This window comes from Aphis gossypii, chromosome 3 (genome assembly GCF_020184175.1).
Source record: "Aphis gossypii isolate Hap1 chromosome 3, ASM2018417v2, whole genome shotgun sequence".
Classification (NCBI taxonomy): domain Eukaryota; kingdom Metazoa; phylum Arthropoda; class Insecta; order Hemiptera; family Aphididae; genus Aphis; species Aphis gossypii.
Genome location: NC_065532.1, coordinates 2204205 through 2223461, shown reverse-complemented (window position 1 = coordinate 2223461; position 19257 = coordinate 2204205). Strand labels below are relative to the sequence as shown.

Below are 19257 nucleotides of genomic sequence, written 5' to 3'. Positions count from 1 at the left end.
TCTTTATTCTTTATATAGTACTCTAGTTACTTTTTATAACACTTACATGGCTAAACATTATCCTATATTTATATTATTTTCAAAGTTAGATGGCGCTATTGTATACATTTAGGTATTAATAAGTTTACTGTACATACTTAAAAAATAAATAATAATTATATATTAAATTATATAAATATTATTATTAACATATATTTAATATTTATGTACATAAATAATACTACAATTATTGGCGTATTGACGTATACTGACGTAATCAATGAAAAAAATACTTTTTGTAAATATTACAACAATAGCTAATAATAACATAAAATTAAATGTAATATTAGAATATTCATCAATTTAGTATATTGTCTATTGAGAGTTTAATAAAAAAGAAACCATTTTATGGTACTTTTTAACCATGTAAGTTTGTATTTACTATGTTTACAATGTTTTCATAATATGCTTTTGTAGGTATTAACTTCGTTTTAATGTATTTTATATATACATACATAAAAAAAAACCATTTTACTATCTTTATTTTTGTTTACTATTTTAATTCCTTTTTCCTAAAATAGAAAATTTGAATAATTTGATACATAAAAATTACATTTTGTTGAGTAGATTATGAGTTATTAATATTTAATTTTTAAATGTCAACTTATAGTAACAAAACTGATACGTAGCATATTTATAGATAGAAAATAATATTGTGTTTGTATTATAATAAGTCAGGGATTGCCTAAAGGGTGATTTTGGGTGTACAACCCCCCCCCCCCCGAAAAATAAAAATTATACAATATATATCATATAAAAACTTATACACTTAAAATAGGCACGTGTTAGTAAAAATATTGAACCCCCTTCCCCGAAAAAAATTTCTAGGTACCCCCTGTAATAGGTGGTAGCTTTATCATATATTACTAAATTACTTTTCTGCATCGAGCAATGTTCTAATTAAACTTTTTTTTTATTAATTTAAGTATTTTTGTTTTTGAATTATAACACAATCGAAATAAAGTAACAGTAACGCTATCTAACATTATACTTGTTTTACGAATGTTACGATAGTACAGTTTCAAAAGCTAAATGGAATTTAATTTATAGTTTCGTAATATATATGTATGTTCTTTGTATTTTACTGACAAGTATAATATGATATAAATGAATTAGCAATCAATGCAAATTTTAATATATTTTTCATCTAAATTCTATGGAATGTGTTTTATTTACGTTGACCAAATTGTTAGAACTTTTTCTATCTATATAGTAATACGTAATATACTTTATCATTATACAAGTTTGATTCTGGGTTTATATACTAGATCACGCAATAGTATACATATGTATTATGTATAGTACGTATATATATTTTTTTATATTTAAAGACTAAGTACAATAATTACTATTTACTAATATGTATGACATCATGAAATTCATACACTAAGAACTTGTCAATTTTTGTTAGAAAATAAAATAAATGATTAATTATAGTGTGAAAAAAGATTTCTATCAAAACTTAAAAATAGTGAAAATTTAATAAAAAAAAATTATGTACTTATACTTCTTTTTGTTTTATTGTAATAGTTCGTATTTAAATTATTCTTTATTAATACGTATGCACTTTGAAATAAGCTAATTTCATGTTTAAGATTGGTATTTTATATTTTTAACCGATTATTAGATTTCAATGAACAATATTTGGTACATTTAAAATAGTTATTTGAAAAAATAAAAATACTTATTGCAACTTATCATTGTTATATCAATAGTTAGTTTTTTTTATTTTAAATTATAAAATATTCTACTTTGTTTTTAAGAAATCCATTAAAAAATATATATATAAAATATTAATATATTATATTATATATTATACTTTAAAGTCGTTTATATATTAAAAATAAATACATATATTTAAGTGTTTTGATATATTATTTTGACGTTTTAAAAATATTCGTATTTAAATTTAAATTTAGGGTAAAAATATAAATAATAAGATCAATAATTTATAAATACATTCAATTGTGAAAAAAAGTACCCAGAAATATATCTTTATTGTGGTGAATTTTTAGATTCTGATACAATGAAGTGTGAGTTTTATTTTGTGTGTCTATGTACAGCATAACTTGTCAAAATATAATGTTTCAATTTCAAACTTCGGGGGTGATTTCCTATGTCAAAGTGAATATCCTTGGTGCATTAAAGTAAACATTTTCCAAAAGTTTTCAAAAAAATCGAGAAAAATAGGAACTTTTACGCAAAACCAGTTTTCGATTAAATCCATTTTTTTATATATGGTTGCAACTTAAAAAATAATCACTGTAAATACATGACATTTTCACCAAATGACCAAATGGTAATATTAACGTTATATATTTGCAGATAAATTTTCAAAATATTTGGGCTTTTTTTGAGTTATTTATAGAGAACTGAAATTTTTGATTCTTTGAAGTATTTTTTTTTAAGTGTCGAAAATAAAATTTTGGCTTTTCAAAAAAACTCGTAGCATCATATAGTAGGAAAAATTTTAAATACGTTTGAATCTTAAATTTTTACGAAATTACGTAACGATCAAATGATTTTAAATATTTGTTATTATTTAAAAAGAATAAATCGTAAATACATGAAAATTTTACCAGTTATTTAGATTGGCATTTTCTTTACATAATTTAATTTCAAAATGTTTCGCTTATTTTAATTAATTATAGGCATTTGAAATATTTGTTTTTGTTAATTCTTTTTTATAAATATCGATACAATTTTTTTGGCCGATTCAAAATACTTGAAAATATAATACAATGTTCCTCATAAGTAAGTCTTATAGTAATTCAAAAATTATAAGAATACATTGGTATAATTTTTTTTTTTATTAACATTTGAAGTTCAAATATTGATAACAATTTAAAATTTGAATAATAATATAAATATTTAATGATAATTGTTTGCGTTAAATAAATCATTTTAAATTAAGCATTTTATTAATAAATTAATGTTTTAAAGAAATATAAACACTTTTATTTTAAATTATAATATTCCTTTTCAATTTTAATGATAATAATAGTGGAATGTCTGTCTTTCTATATCTACTCAATAACTTGCCTCTCTCAATCGTTCAAAACGTCCGTCACAGCCTTACCTGGACAACTCATACACCCATATCAAAAGATTTTCTTAAATAACCGCTCTCGCCAACTACGATATCATCTCACATTACAATACATCAATTTAAAAAACAAAGTCCTTTTATATAAACTCCTACTCAAACCGATCTGGGAGTATGGTATTTAACTATGGGGTGAAGACAAACCTTCTAACTTAAACAAAATCCAAGTTTGCAATCCAAATCTCTTCTCCAAATAACCAAAGCCCTGCACTATGTGTCCATCCCAACAGTTTTAAACGTTGCAAAAATATTCTACGAACACATACATTCTTAATTACACAACCATTGAAATCCTTTGATATCTAAACTTTCCACTAACACTATTTCTGGTGAGTGGTGACCTCAGAAGGTATCTTAAACTAACCTGGTGTCGTGAGCCAATAATTATTTAAAACGACGTGTACTCCCCTCTCTTTCACACTCAATCTCATTCTCCTTTCCTAATGTTTTAAAAATAAATTCCTGTCCTTAATTGTCTCCATTGGGTGGCTTCTTATCTCCTGTCTTTCAAGCCATGTTGCCCTCATCACATACACTTATTGTACCTAAAAATAATTATATATTGTGTATAATAATAATAATAATAAATTTAAAAAAAATATAATAATAATAATGTATTAATACCTATAACAGTAAGAAAAATATTTGATGTGATCATCAATTAATATTTGCATTTATCGTACACGATTTACTTTATAGATTACTCTATGCTAGGAATACTTTAAAATTAATTAAATAAATAAATAAAAAGAAACATAGTACAGTGCCATGCCACCGTGGTATACAAATACATTTTAAAACCCGACGACGGCCGCGACAGAAATTATTAAGATTATGTCGATACTCGATTAGGAGACTTATTATTTCTGGTAAAATTCATTTTTGTATTAGGGTGATTTCCATAAACAATTTTTTAATTTTTTATTCATATTTTCTATTTCTTGTGATAAGTTATGTTATGAATTGGGTAAGACCACTCTGAGAACATCTTAGCTTAATAACGGCGTTGTGAGGACAAAAAGTTCGGGAACCGCTGTAACATGGCACACATTGTAATAAAAGGTTGTTTATATTACTATGTCAATATACACCCACTTATAAAAAAAACAATAATTGGAGTTTTTTGGATTATGAAAACTGGACAATATTGTAAAGAAAACAACTTTGAATGAATATACACATGCATATTTGGCTGCCTGTACAAACCGTAGAATATTAAGGAATGAAAATTACTTGAATATTATATTACAAGATCGCGTTAATATAAACTTTATAAATTTAAAATTTGTTCAATATATGTTCACGCAGATGGTTTGAAAATTACAAAATATTTTACTATGTAGAAAACATTGGACTAATTAATTTTGTTTTTATCGATAAAAAATGAGCGTTGAATTATTGAATTATTTTGTAAAACCAGGTGTAGATTGATTATTATTATTAGAATATTTGGAGTTTGTCTTATGCGTTAAATATATATATATAGAATAACAGTCATAATTTCATGATATAGTTTAATAGCTACATGATATGTCATTATGTTATGTGATTATATTACAAAAATAAGTCCTCGAATATCGCGTCTCAAATTACACACTCTAATAAATTGAAGCTTATATTTCAAATATTTTCTATAATATAATAATACGGTTTAGGATAAAATAACTGAGTATATTTCATTCATCGAGAATACTGCATTTAATTATTGGTTTCAAGTGATAAATTAGGTGAATTATATTATAAATTACAATACAATTCGATACAGTCTTAATTAAAAAACATCTATAATATTATACTAAATTATTAATTTATTAATAAAGTATACATACTAAAATATTATATTGATGTAAATGATAAATATTATGTTAAAAACTACAAAATTATAGCATAGCTTTAGGAGCAAAATTTAATTGTATTACTTAAAAATCCAAAATTATTATTATTTCCGTATGGACAGTTTAGTAGTGTTCTTATAATTTATAATCTTTATATTTTTTTTTGTCTAGTGTTCCATTTTTTTTATTCTTTTATTATTTAATATATTTACCATATTATATTATTATTTGGAGTGTATCTTTGTGGAGATTGCTCACTTATATTATTATATTTTACTATAATGATTGTGCTCTAAACAATTCATTACAAAGTTGTCGTTAATTAATTTACATATTTAACCATTTTCATTACAAGTTCACACGTTAAACATAACTAGTTTATTTAACTATTAATATGTAGGGAAAAATCGATCAATAATTTGTACACATAAAAGGTTATAAACTGTAAGCAAAACATGTACAGTAAAAAAAAAAAATCATTAACGTGAAAAATATTGATAATACAAGTTTGATTAAAAAAAAAAAACAAATCAGAGTAGGGCGAAAAAATTTGCATATAAAGCTTAAAACTGTGATCGATAATTTCGTTATATAAAATTTAATTAAAAACTCGGAGAACTCGCATTATTGTAAAGTAGATTTCGAATGTACCTCGTAATTAATAAATCATTCTGGAAAGTAAAAACGATTCAGAGCTGATTCTGTGTCAGATTCTAGTTCTGAGAACATTTAAAAATATTAATATGAGTGATTAAATCTTTTAGTAATACGAAAGATTTAACTCATTTTTAACAAAAATATTCCAAATATTATATATTATTATTATTTATTGTTATTAACTTATACGTGAATATCAATTGTTAAGTACCGTAGAGTAATGCTAATAGATTCATGAAATAAATAGATTAAAATTAGTTCAAATATTTTAAAAATATCATTATTTATAGAAGGAATATAAAAATATACCAACTATCGAAAAATTCCACGTATTTATTATTAATATGTTTTGAATCACAGAAATCTTACTACAATCGTTAAGGAAATAATCGTTTAAATATCCATATTTGTCAAACTTTGACAAAATATCTTAAAAATATTGAGAATAAAAAAAATGTCTTTTGAATATATTTTGATATTTAAAATTTGTTTAATTCTTATCTTGTGTTTTATTATATTTTAATCATATGAATTAAACATTTAAAAGATAAATAAATAGCTAAAAAAAGGTAAATAGTTTGAAAATTAAATAATATCTAAGAGATGCTGATTAAAAAAAAAAAAATTAGATTTTAGTGATAACTTATAACTACATGTTTTTTCATTGTTGAGCAATACACACTTCATATGCACTTGTGAATAGTTTAAATAATAGATTTTTATAGTTTAATAGTTATACTTGTGATTGTTTTTATTAAAAAAAAAAATTAATTTTATCTTTAAAGTAAAGTTTAGTTTTTTTTAAAAAATCGGTTAGGACGCTTACACAGATTGCATTAGTATGATACAATATTATGATACTTTATATAATATTGAGTTATTTTATAATATTGTTTATTGTAACACACTAACACAACATATTGTGCATGCAATTTCAATAAAACATGCTATTAATGTAGTTGGCGTTGTTAAAACAAAATGTACAGAATTTAAATCACAATCATATAACACCGTCACCCAGTTCTGTTTCAGAATAGTAGGTAGAATAAGCATTAGTTATTACATAAAAATATTTAATTTTAAAAAGACTATAAATAGTGAATATATGTTTTATATTACATATTGTAACGTTAAGTATACTTGATTAATTATTATAAAAATAAATATAATTGTTTTTTTTACAATACAAGTACAAATAAATATTCACTAAATATTTTTCTAAAAATCTAGTTGCTTACAAAGTCTGACATGTATATTACATTTGAAATTTCAACAAAAATATAAAATTAATAGTTAATATAATGGCAATACCTATATGTCCTACATTCTACACTTAATAACTACCATAGTTTATTATATAGCATAATTCTAGATATAAATATGTTCTCTCGATTCCGATAATATGAAATAAAATGTATAGGTTTTACACTTTACATATTGTATGCGCATAAGTATTTCATTGAGTTTTATATCACTTTGAATAATATAGAATATCATGTTAACGTATAGTAAAGTACTAGTGCAATAAATGAAATTACTTAAACTAGTATCGATAATATAAGAAGAAATGCCATCAGTCTGTTACTTTTCATGGAGAAAACGTAAGACATTTTCAATCTTTTCACTCGATAAGTAACTTTCAAACCATTACAAACGATCAATATCAAATTATTATTATTATAGTACTTAAAAATACTAATTTAATTCTTTTTTTTTAAAAGATAAAAATTATGTATGTATATGGGAGGTAGGTATATAATTTATTATGTAATGAAATAATGTATGAATAGTTTGTGGTAATAATTTGTTCAAATGAGAATAATACCAATTCTGAAAATATATATAATATGTTTCGTTCATTGTGTAAAGTTTTGCTTGTGATATATCAAGAATAACTAACTATTAACCTTAATCATACAAATTTAGACCCAAAAGCAAATTGGACATAATCAATAGGTATGTTAAAATTGTATAGAACTATTGGTTGAATTAAAAATTTGTTCATTCGTTATTACTATTATTAGTGAATTTTTATTTCAATTATATCAATACTGTTACTTAATACAATGATACGATGTGACTGTCTATTATATTTATAACAATACGAGTTGAAATAACCTTGGTTAAGTATAAATTATATTATACTACTGTGTTATTGCCATATTACTAATATACGGTGAAAAATATTTTATTTTAATAATTCATTGATTCTAAATTTAAATAAGCAATTGAACAATAAATAATACACTAACATATTTTTAGTTTGTATGATAAAATATTATATAACAAAATCATTATCATACCTAAAAAATGATCGTTGTTATTAATATTAGGTATAGATATATACAACTTAAGCCTATAATATACCCTAGTTGTCATTTATATATTATTATTTTATTTCATTTAATTTTCAACAATATTATACTAGCTATGCCAAATTATAATCTGTTTGATAGCTTCTAATTTAGTTGAATCTAAATTAAAAAAATTAAAACTTCTGAAAAATTGAACAAAGACATACACATAAATACTAAATAGCCAATTGTGTTATACTCTAAATTTAAATATAAATAATAATAATGTGTACATCAAAAACATTTCTATGTATATAAATTAATGAGATCAATAACTAATATATTGGACTAAAATCCGTTGCAGTTATTTTTTACAATACAATCCACTTCTATGTTTATATTACAATATACCACTTTACCACATTACCACATACTCCATAAGTATATTAAGTAGAGTCGTTTTAAAACTTCATCCTAAATTATTAAACCAAAGAATAAAACATATTAAATTACATTTTAAAATTATTCCTTTTTAAGCTTTGGGTTGAGTACGATTTTAATGTATGCATAGATTATTTGTAAATTATATAGTATAATTTGTAGATTGTAATAATATTGGATTAAACAAAATTTTAATTTCAATATCAAAGGAAGTAGTATTCCATACACAACATGTTTTGTCTACCACTATAACATCAATTTGTTCATAATGACACACCCATGACCTACAATACTGAATATCATTATGTTTTAAAATTATTATTATTGTATTATATTTGTGATCTCTTTATTGATAGTTATAGTTTCACATGACTACGTTCCATACATATATTGCGACATTGCGTATTATTTATTGAAACGTTTAATATTAAATACATCACTCTCGTGATTATAATATGTATTGTTAATAAAAAAAAATGTTATATAATAATGAATTTAATATAAATTATAAATCATACTAATATATGTGTTATAAAATAGCTGAAATAAATAATTGTTTGTTTTTATGCATAATGATTTAAATACAAGTTGAAGTTTCAATTGTTTGGATCATTTTTACATATTTGGTTTTCAATATTTGTATTTGTGTTTTTTTTTTGTTGTTAGTTAAATCTAGTTTTAGAGCTCTAATCTCTAATATTAGTAAATGCTTGTGGCAAAAAATATTTTTTTATTCATAATCTAAGAGAATTAAAATTTAGTAGTTTTAAAAATAATCTAGAAAATTTAGAGGAAATGACAGAAAAACGTAAATATTTACAGAATGACGTTTAGACAAAATGTATTTATTTATTTTTTAATTTCTTCTTTTATTTTAATCTAATTTATTTAAAATATTAAGCTATTTATACTAAAAGTCTATTTATATAATACTCTATACTATGTATTTTCGATGACAATCTATTCAACCAAACAAATTAGAAAATAATAATAATATAAATGTTACACAGTATAAACTATCATTTGAAATAAATGCTGTTCTGGTATTCTTAATATACAATGATTTAAAATTTAATTCAAATCAAATCTATACGTTAAACTATTACAATGATAAATAATATTTATAAACCGCGCTCATATAATATTGGTGGCATGTCGTATATGTAGTATAAATAGTATTCATGTTTAAACTTAAACACTTTTCCAATAACTATTTATGGTGGTGGATGGGAGATCGGTGAGAGGGTAATGTTTTTTAAGCACTATTTAATTACCAAAATATGAATAAAAATAAATGACTAAAATAATCACATATTATTTTAAACTATGAATGAAATATGATATTATTTTTAAAAAAAGTGTCTTTAATATTATTAGGTTATGACTTTACAAGTATGAATTATAATACTTATTTTTTCATACTCAGGATATACAAAACAATTCTCCTTTAGCCGGTAAACAATTTTTCAAATACAAATATTAATGGATAATTCAGTAAAATATACATGACATGTATTGTATAAAAATTATACATATTTATTTTTTTATCTACTGACTAAACTATAATTGTCTAAAAAAGCCTGAAAATATTTCATAGACAACCTATTCTTTTACTCGAGTGCCCGCTTATAAATGGTCTATATGAAGAGTTCAATGCAACGAAGAAAATTTCCTGTTTTTTGTATAATTCATGATTCTTATATTAGTTAAATAATGTTTTTTATTATTATTTCTTTTTTAATTACGCTTATAAGAAAAATTACTGGTTTCGTAGTTTAATCTAGAGTCATAATATTGATTATGGGCTATTGAAAAAAGGCAAAACTGTTGCTTTCACCCTATCACTCGATTTGTAAAGGATCGCGTGAGAAGTCGGCTGTACAAATTAATGTATGTCGTCGTTGTCACAATTCCCATAATATAGCCCTTTGTTGTTATTATCGTGGGTGTGGCATGACCATCGTACTATATGAGTATGACTACTTTTTTATTTCTACCGTGATTGTAGTCAATGCTAGACTTACCCCTAAAATGTCTAGATCTATCTGCTAACAAAGTTTTATAGAATTCAAAGGAGAAAAAAGGAAATGTCATAAAACGTAAGTACTTGGACGTTTAGCTATTCTATTGCACAATCTTATGATATAAGGATACCTATTCAAATTGAGTATTATGCTCAAATAATTGGAAATAAAGTTTTTAAATAAATGTACGAGTTTTGCATTAAACTTTATAATTGTATATTTGTTTTTGTTATTGTTAAAATCAGTTAGTGCGGTGTTACGATAGTAATATATCACAGAGGATTAATATTAACGGAAAGAGAAGATGTTCTATATTGGACCCATATTATTAATAATAGTAACTGAACATACATATTGGTTGATATTTTATAATTTTAAAGTATTAGTTAAAATGTCTCTGTTTTTTTTTTTTATAAAATATATTTAAAATTTGTTGTACTATGATAATATAATATATGTAACACATATTTGATGATTGATTTTAAATAAAATTAAATAAAAAACATTAAGTACCTATGTAAAAATATTGTTGACAGTTACTATTATTGCTTATTTTTATTAAACATTATTTTTTTTGTCATTAACTTCAGTTTAATGTTAATTTTTAAAATTTCAATATTAAATTTTTATCCATCAATTTTTATTTAAATTTGTAACTATTGAAATCGAAAATAATACTTTATGCTTGAAATTACTTTAATATCGCGTTTTAAATTTTATACACGATATTTATTCTTTTATGCACCATATTACCGTAGTTAATTTCTCGTAGTCCGTTAATTAATAATATAATAATAATATGTATTATTTAATGATAATAAGTTATTCTTAATAATAACTTTTAGTCGTCTCTATGTTATATTTGATTAAAATAGCATAATATAATATAACGGCGCTGACTCCGTGTGATTGTTAGTAATTAGACTACAAAGTTATAGGGTTTATAAAATATTAGAAATGAAATATAAAAAATATGTTAGATTTTTTAGTATATTACATATTAATTTATTATATTATTCAGATAATGTTTACAAATTAGAAAATGCTTAAAGTTTTTTCATAGTCTTATCTAAGCCTTTTATCCTTGTATCTAGGTAATGTCAATAACTCTGAAACTATATAATATAATAATACTTTATCGAATTTCTATATTATTGTTCTATATCCGACATTTTTGAAAAAAAAAATCATCTTAACACTTTATAGCAAAAATAAAAGTTCTTAATTTTAAAAACAAAGAAGTTTATATCGCCACAGGACTCTACCCATAATGATTCAGGCATAACAGATACAAACAGGATGGTCTGATAACAATCTATTATACAAACATCGACTGACGTTTACGATAGATTTCTTTTCGTTCTGACGACAATTGGATAATATTTTATATTGATAGCTTTATAATAAAGTCAGATGAGCATGTCCTCAGCCTGGAGTTAATTTGTTCAGCCGATCAACAGTGTGTACACATAATATTTTACGTGCACATAGGTATAATACAAAATGTACATATAACGGAAATCCGTAATGCCACACCGATACAGCATTCATATCCACGGTGTTGTTCGAACGTCACGAAGTTGATTGTCGTTTTTATATAGGCGTACGTGCAAAATGATAAATTATTACACACTGTGTCCTTACTACGGGTCGCGGAATTCCATCAAGACGAGCCGTTGATTGCGTTCGCAAAATCTAAAAACGACACAAATTCCAGGTGGTGGCGGTTTCGTAATAATAATAATTTTACTGTTGCCCTGTGTAACGTTTAATTAACTCTGGCGGGAGACGTAGTGGGGGATGATGCACGGTAAGGGTTCTCCAGGTCGAGGGTGATAAGGTTCATCGGGATGGTGTCACGGGGAGGGAGTGTTTAATCTGCTTAATGGTGGCACAACAACCGTCAATTATTATACTATGTCGGCGAGACGTTGCACGCGATTTCGCCCAAAATGGACTCGCGCGGCATCCCCCGACCGAACGACGTTTCACGCACGCTGTTCTGTATTTTATTATATAACTTATAAGCATTTTACATTTAATAATAATTATTATTATAATAATATGTATATTGTACTAATTATCCATACATAATACACACGCATACACATACAATGTGACAGTAAATATTATAATATCATGCCATATAAGGCTTAGTTTAAACATTTTAAGATTTTGATCTCTTTGAAGTAATTTGAACTATGAACGACTACATATATATTATGACTGTAATGATTTAAAATTACAGGGGATAGTGTCACCAGGTCCACGTGATTCGTCGACAACAGAATTGTTTTTTGATGACGACATGAGTATTAGCAGAGGACATTCGATAGAAAAGGTTCGGTTTTCAGCCAGCCGGGCGCATTCGGATGGTACGTAGAATTAGTACTTGTTCACAACGATATATACAAATATTACGGTTAAAATGTGAGTTATTGGGCAACGATCCATTGGGAAATTTTACCCATTCAGTGTACTATGACCCATATAAATACTGAAGTAGGATGTAATCTGTATAATTTAAAAAATGTATATAAATAAATAAAACTCTTTAATCAAATATTTATTATATCTTTGTCTATAGTTTGTTTTACGTTTTTAAAATTACATTATATTTGACCTATAATCCTATGATTAAATAAAACAATATATTAGTTAAATAAATATTGAACATTATAGTGTATTAATAGGCATAATATTTGTTGTAAGACAATACGATTATGAAAACCAACTTAATAGTAAAGACTCTGAATCTTTTACAAATGGGTTATTAGTTGTCTATAATTAATACTATAAAGCTAATGAGATAAGTAAAAGTTATAAAATCTGGTTATAAATATAATGTCATATGCTCATATCATATAATTTGCAATAATTAGGTAAAAGTGTAATAAATATGTAATTGTATGTACTTGTTCATTAAAAAAATGTAGTATCTAGAATTTTAAAACATATTATACTTAATTTAAAATTACACAATAAACGAACTTGTTTGAGTGTTTATTTACTTAAATTCAAAATTCATCCAGAAACTACTCCCAACAAAATTAGTTCATTACCCTTAATTGACATATAATTCAGTTATTAAGCACGATGTTCAACTTGTTATTTATATGGATTCTTCAGTATTATTAATTAATCAGCTATTATTAATTCATATTGTTAAAATTGTATTTAAATGTAATATTTTAGACTTACACTTTGTATTAATAATAATAAAATGTATTTTCATTAATTGGCTTTTCTTTAGAAAACGATGAGGATTATTCAGCTAGTGTAAATGCGATACTTCATAAACGGCTCAGTGTTAGAAAAGGCAAACACCTAAAGCAAAGAAGATCGTCTTCTCCTGTATCTTCAATGCTACCCGATGATGCTAGTTTAATATCGGATCGAAGAAGATCGTCAGCTTTTACAACCAGCTCCGGAGAGTGAGTTTCATAGCGTTAATATATAAACTATAAAAATATATAGAACAATTATAATTCATTAAATCAAATTCATAAGAAAAAATAGTAAATTCACAAATTGAATCATTAAATCTATTGTTCTAGTTATTTTCGTAATATATTAATAGTAGGACTGAGTCAATTAGTAAAACTGAGAGATTCGGTTTCTATTAATATAAAAGTTTCTTTCGGTGTTATTCAAGGGAGCCGTTTGTTTCCACTTATATTTTTTAATATTTATTTATTATAACGACTCTGCAAAGTGTTTAAAATCGTGTAAATCTGGAATTTTCTTGAAGATTTTTCTCTCTATTTATACAACTAACGTTACTATTGCACTCCAACAGTAGTTAAATAGATTATTTAAGTTGAGTGTTTATAAAAGTCTATCTAATAACTAATAAGTAATAACATACCTAAAAGTAGATACGCGTATTTCATTTAATTTATCTAGGAGATATAATAATAGTAATAATAATATTATAAATAAAATAGACTATAAGATATGTCTACCGATAGGTATATTATGTTTATTAAAACACATGTCTTTATTAGTAATAACTATTATTCGAATAGTTCGATTTGTCACTCTTCTACGCTTAGTTAATTAAATTTAGGATTTTGAGTTTTTTTTTATCAATAATATTTCATTTTAGAACTTAATGTACGAATTATATTATGATACTATTTTTAGCTCAACCATTTAATTTGTTATTTTATGCATGTATATTAACTGTATATGTTTACTCTTAAATTCTTTAGGGTGGTAAATTCTGAAAATAAAAATAAAGATATATAGCTTAAACAATTTTTATCTAAAAACTAAATTTACCGGTTCATATTAGATAACTCCAATATATATTAAGTATAATATTATTATCTGAAACTAGATCGTCATTTGACAAAATATTTAATTTCCTCAATAAGGTAAACTGTTTAAATGATTTTATGTATATATTTATGATATAAAAATTTAAGATTTATCTATAAATGCGTAAAAAATATGATATAAACTTTTGTTAGTATTTTTTATATTAGATATAATCAACAGAAAATTAAAATGAGATTTGATAGCTTGGCGTTTTCTGTATTGTTGATATTACAAGCAAATCAGAGAAGAAACTTTTCACATTACTTGGAACGTTTTACTTATTTATCATTTTCACAAGACGGAAATGTGAAATCTGTTAAAATATTTACCTCAGTTATATTTTAATCAAAATTCTTGAAAATCAGAGAGTATACTCTCTGTATAGGTTTGGAACTTTAAAAACAGTTTTCGTGTCCTAATTTGGTAAACTATTAAAATACACTCAGCATTTCATTAGAGAAATTTCTATTCATCGTATTTGGACAGTCAAAATATGGTTTAAATTATATGTTTTATATTAAAACCATTTATAATAATATACTATTACTTTTTATAATTTATTTATTAAGTTAATTTCAAAATGTGGTATTTTTAACTTATTTAAATAGGTATTTATTTAAAATTATAACTATTTATTAAATGATCAATCAAATACATATTTCTGATTTATAATATGCATTGTACCTAAGTACATTTTACGAAGGCAAATATTTTTATCTAGAATCTTGACATAAATATTTTAATCATTTTTATAAAGGTCTGGAAATATTTATGTATACTTAGCAGTAATTAAATTCATAAAAATGCGTTTTGTAGGAATATAAACAACGGGGAATATTAATACTTTTGAAAAATTAACTAGAATATTTTGTTCTACTTATAATATATAGTTATTGTATGACATACTTCATAAATCTTGGCTATCGCGAGAGGTTATATAATTAATTAATATTTTTTTGAGAATAAAATATGGAAAACAACTCTCGAACTTACTTATGGTAATAGAACAGTTTCATGGAGAAGAAAATTTAATCGGGAACTACAGGAAAGTTGGGATTGGCACCAGTCTTCAGCTTTATAAGTCGTCAGTGAATACAATTGCTTAGTAAAGCAATGCGTAGAAATGAGTAAGAAATAGTTACAATGGTACATCAATGGTGGAAATCTACAAGAAAGAGACCTCGTGGGTAACTCTAAAAAGAGATAGATGGATACAGTGGAAGAGAATTTCGAGAAAATTAGAGTAAGAGAGTGGAGAAAGATAGTTCATAGCAAAGAAGAGTGAAAGCAGATCGTGATGGAAGTGAAAACGCTTGAAGAGTAATAAATATCAGAATAAAAATAATTTATAATATGTTGCGCTTTACTCTGTTTATTTTTGTTTGATAAAAGTGTACCAATATCAAATTTTAATCAATTTCAAATTCTAATTAATGAATTGTAGTGATTAACTTTTTTTTAATGGACAATATCATAAAGTATTGGAGTATTTATTTATTTTTATTTATTTTCCAACTATAGTTTTATAATTTATAAGACAATCCATGAAATCATCGTTTTATATTAAATGGACGCAATAATTATATATTTTTATTTAAAAATTAAATACTTTTGATTTTATAAGTAGTCCTAAATCTAAAACATTATTTATTTTTTGATTGTATGCTTTCGAATCTCATTAATTACATTTTGTTTTGGTCAGAGAAGTTCTGCGTACAAATTACATAATATTTTTACTTAAGTACCTATAGTGATATTGTCAGCAGTAATTTTAGTCAAATAAAATATAAAAGCCCACTTAATATCCTCATTAGTTATAAAATAACAAAAAAAATGTCAATTAATATTTTGAAAAAAAAATAAGAAATTTAGGACTTAGGTATTAGATATTCCTTTTCATTTTGTATAGAAAGTATTTTGATAAGTACGGTTCACATAGTTATTAGTTACATTCAACGTTACCTTTCAGATTAAATTGTTGTTACGTTGTGGTTCATCAGGCCCTAGGGATACTCTATTCCTTCTCGTATTCTAACTTTTTTTATGATGTCAGAATGAGTTATAAGTTATACGATTTGATGTCATATTTATGCTTTCTAAAACTATATATTACATAAGTGTGGATATTATTATGTATGTTCTGAAAATTTTAGTATAATTTAAATATTTAAATAAGTTTAACTTATTTTTATTACTTACTTTTATAAATTAATAATTTATCAAATTACTTACGGTCTAATATCTATAAATATTTCAACAAGAAACTTTATAGTTTTTTTTTTTTTGAAGTTTATTATATGTTATGTATATACAAAATAATATGTTAGATTTAAGTTATGATATTTTTGACATACAAATATAGGTATATTGTAGATTCAAACTATTCGTGAATTTTAAAAAATAATATATTTATTTACAGTGCACTATAATATAGTACCATATATATTATTAAACTCTTAAGTATGTTGTGGATTGTACCATAATTATATAATGTTTAAATAATCATCTTATCTTTACAGTACGGCAATCAACATCGAAGAGGCAGGTATCTCTCAAGAGCAGATATTTGAAAACATTCGTTTACACAAAGAGGTATTAGGCAGTGTCCGTCAACAACCATGGTCCATACGTAGGAAGATGAAATTGGTTCAGCAAGCTAAAGAATACGTAAAGAAACACGAGGGTCAGCTACAAGAACGTTTGGCAATGAGTAAAAGTACGAGAGATATCATGGCACGGTTTCACATAGTCTTAGTTAAAGTAATATAAAAAAACAATAAAAATATTGTTAATGCTTCGGTATTAATAAATACGATAACGGTTTGCTGTGAAAAATGTAGCAATGGCAACACAGTAAACGGGAGATGGCCAATTTCATAAGTCAAATAATTCCATGGGAACTGACGATCAAAGAAATTGAATCTCAATTTGGCACGGTTGTAGCTTCGTACTTCACGTTTCTCCGCTGGTTGTTTTGGGTGAACTTTGTTATATCTGTGTTATTAGCAGCCTTCGTCGTTATGCCCGAAGTACTCGTAACAATTTTAAACAATCATATTATGAACATTTAAACCTGAAAATCCATACCTGCAATAAAAAAGTATACCAGTTAATGATACATGATTATGGTCTTACAGATTTTGACGACCAATAAGGCGGACACCGGAGAGCGCAAGACACTGTTGCCCGAGGAGGAAGCCACTTCCATGCAATTAATGACTTTGTTAAATTTTGAGGGAGTTCTACAGCATTCACCCATGTTTTACGGCTACTATTCAAATCGACAAAGTTCGGACACCGGATACCGGCTACCCACGGCCTACTTTATCACGGGGCTCGCTGTTTACATTTATAGTTTCGTGGCTACGCTTAGAAAGTATATATTTATATATATACATATATTACCCGGAAATCCGATCTACCATAATAGTCGTTTTAATGTGTACTTGTATGTTTGTTATATCAATTGTTGTATAGAATGGCCGCAAACTCTCGATTGAGCAAATTGTCTGAAAAAGACGACGAGTGCATTTTTACGTGGAAACTGTTCACCGGGTGGGATTACATGATCGGAAACGAAGAAACCGCTCACAATCGTATATCATCCATTATACTCGGTTTTAAAGAAGCATTGCTTGAAGAAGCTGAAAGAATGAAAGACAAACAAAAGTAATAAAACATTCACCAGAAAATTGAGTTTTCACACATGCCTTAGTCTAATTAAATAGTTATTGGTTCAAATTAAAATTTCGTTTTATGGGAAGGAGGGATTATATTTAACTTTTAGGATGATTAAAGTTTTCATAATCTTTATTAATAGCTTTTTATTACCCATTTCAATATAAATATTATTTTGTTATTTTCACTTGTTTTGTAGTTGGAAAGTGGTGGTTCTGAGAATATTTGCAAATATAAATATGGTGTGGATGCTGGGAAGTTCGGTTTATGCCGTCATTTTCGTAGTCGAAAGATCCACACAACCAGAGGCTGAATCCACATTGTGGAGAAAATATGAAATCACAGTTGTCATGACACTCATTGGCACGTTTTTTCCAATCGCGTTTGAAGTGTTGGGTGTGTTGGAGAGTTACCACCCGAGGACAACTCTTCGTGTACAATTAGCTAGGTATGTAACAAAACCAAATACCTTTCATGTACCACTGCACATACGAAATTAAATTTACATTTCATAAAAACTCTTTTGTTAAAATATAGGATATACCTGCTTGTTTACTTAATTTAAGCAAACTGCTATTCACCTTTTTTCGATGTACCTATCCGGAAGTCATAAATTATTTTTTATATTTAAATTAAACCTTAAATATTTAGATTCGTTCATTATTAATTGAACTTTAAACTACTTTTATTTTTACTGTAAGTTAAAAAAACTTCATTACATTTCCTATTTGTTTTAAATACAGTTTCGATGCTACTGAAGTATAATAGTTTCTATGTGTTAGTTTTCATTAATTTTCATTTGAAAACGTTTTAATAACCATATTTTTTAAATTATAATATTATAATATAGATTTCATTAA

At 25.0% G+C, this 19257-nt stretch overlaps 1 protein-coding gene across 1 annotated transcript in view; it reads left to right on the top strand.

Moving 5' to 3' along the window:
- Positions 1 to 19257, top strand: part of LOC114121247 (transmembrane channel-like protein) — a 77124-nt gene that overhangs the window by 11695 nt on the left and 46172 nt on the right. The window contains exons 2-8 of the mRNA XM_050203345.1: positions 12645 to 12771; positions 13650 to 13830; positions 17239 to 17479; positions 17560 to 17748; positions 17857 to 18095; positions 18197 to 18388; positions 18597 to 18845. Of these exons, the coding sequence (XP_050059302.1) occupies positions 12645 to 12771; positions 13650 to 13830; positions 17239 to 17479; positions 17560 to 17748; positions 17857 to 18095; positions 18197 to 18388; positions 18597 to 18845 (1418 nt within the window). The remainder of the gene's footprint in view (positions 1 to 12644; positions 12772 to 13649; positions 13831 to 17238; positions 17480 to 17559; positions 17749 to 17856; positions 18096 to 18196; positions 18389 to 18596; positions 18846 to 19257) is intronic.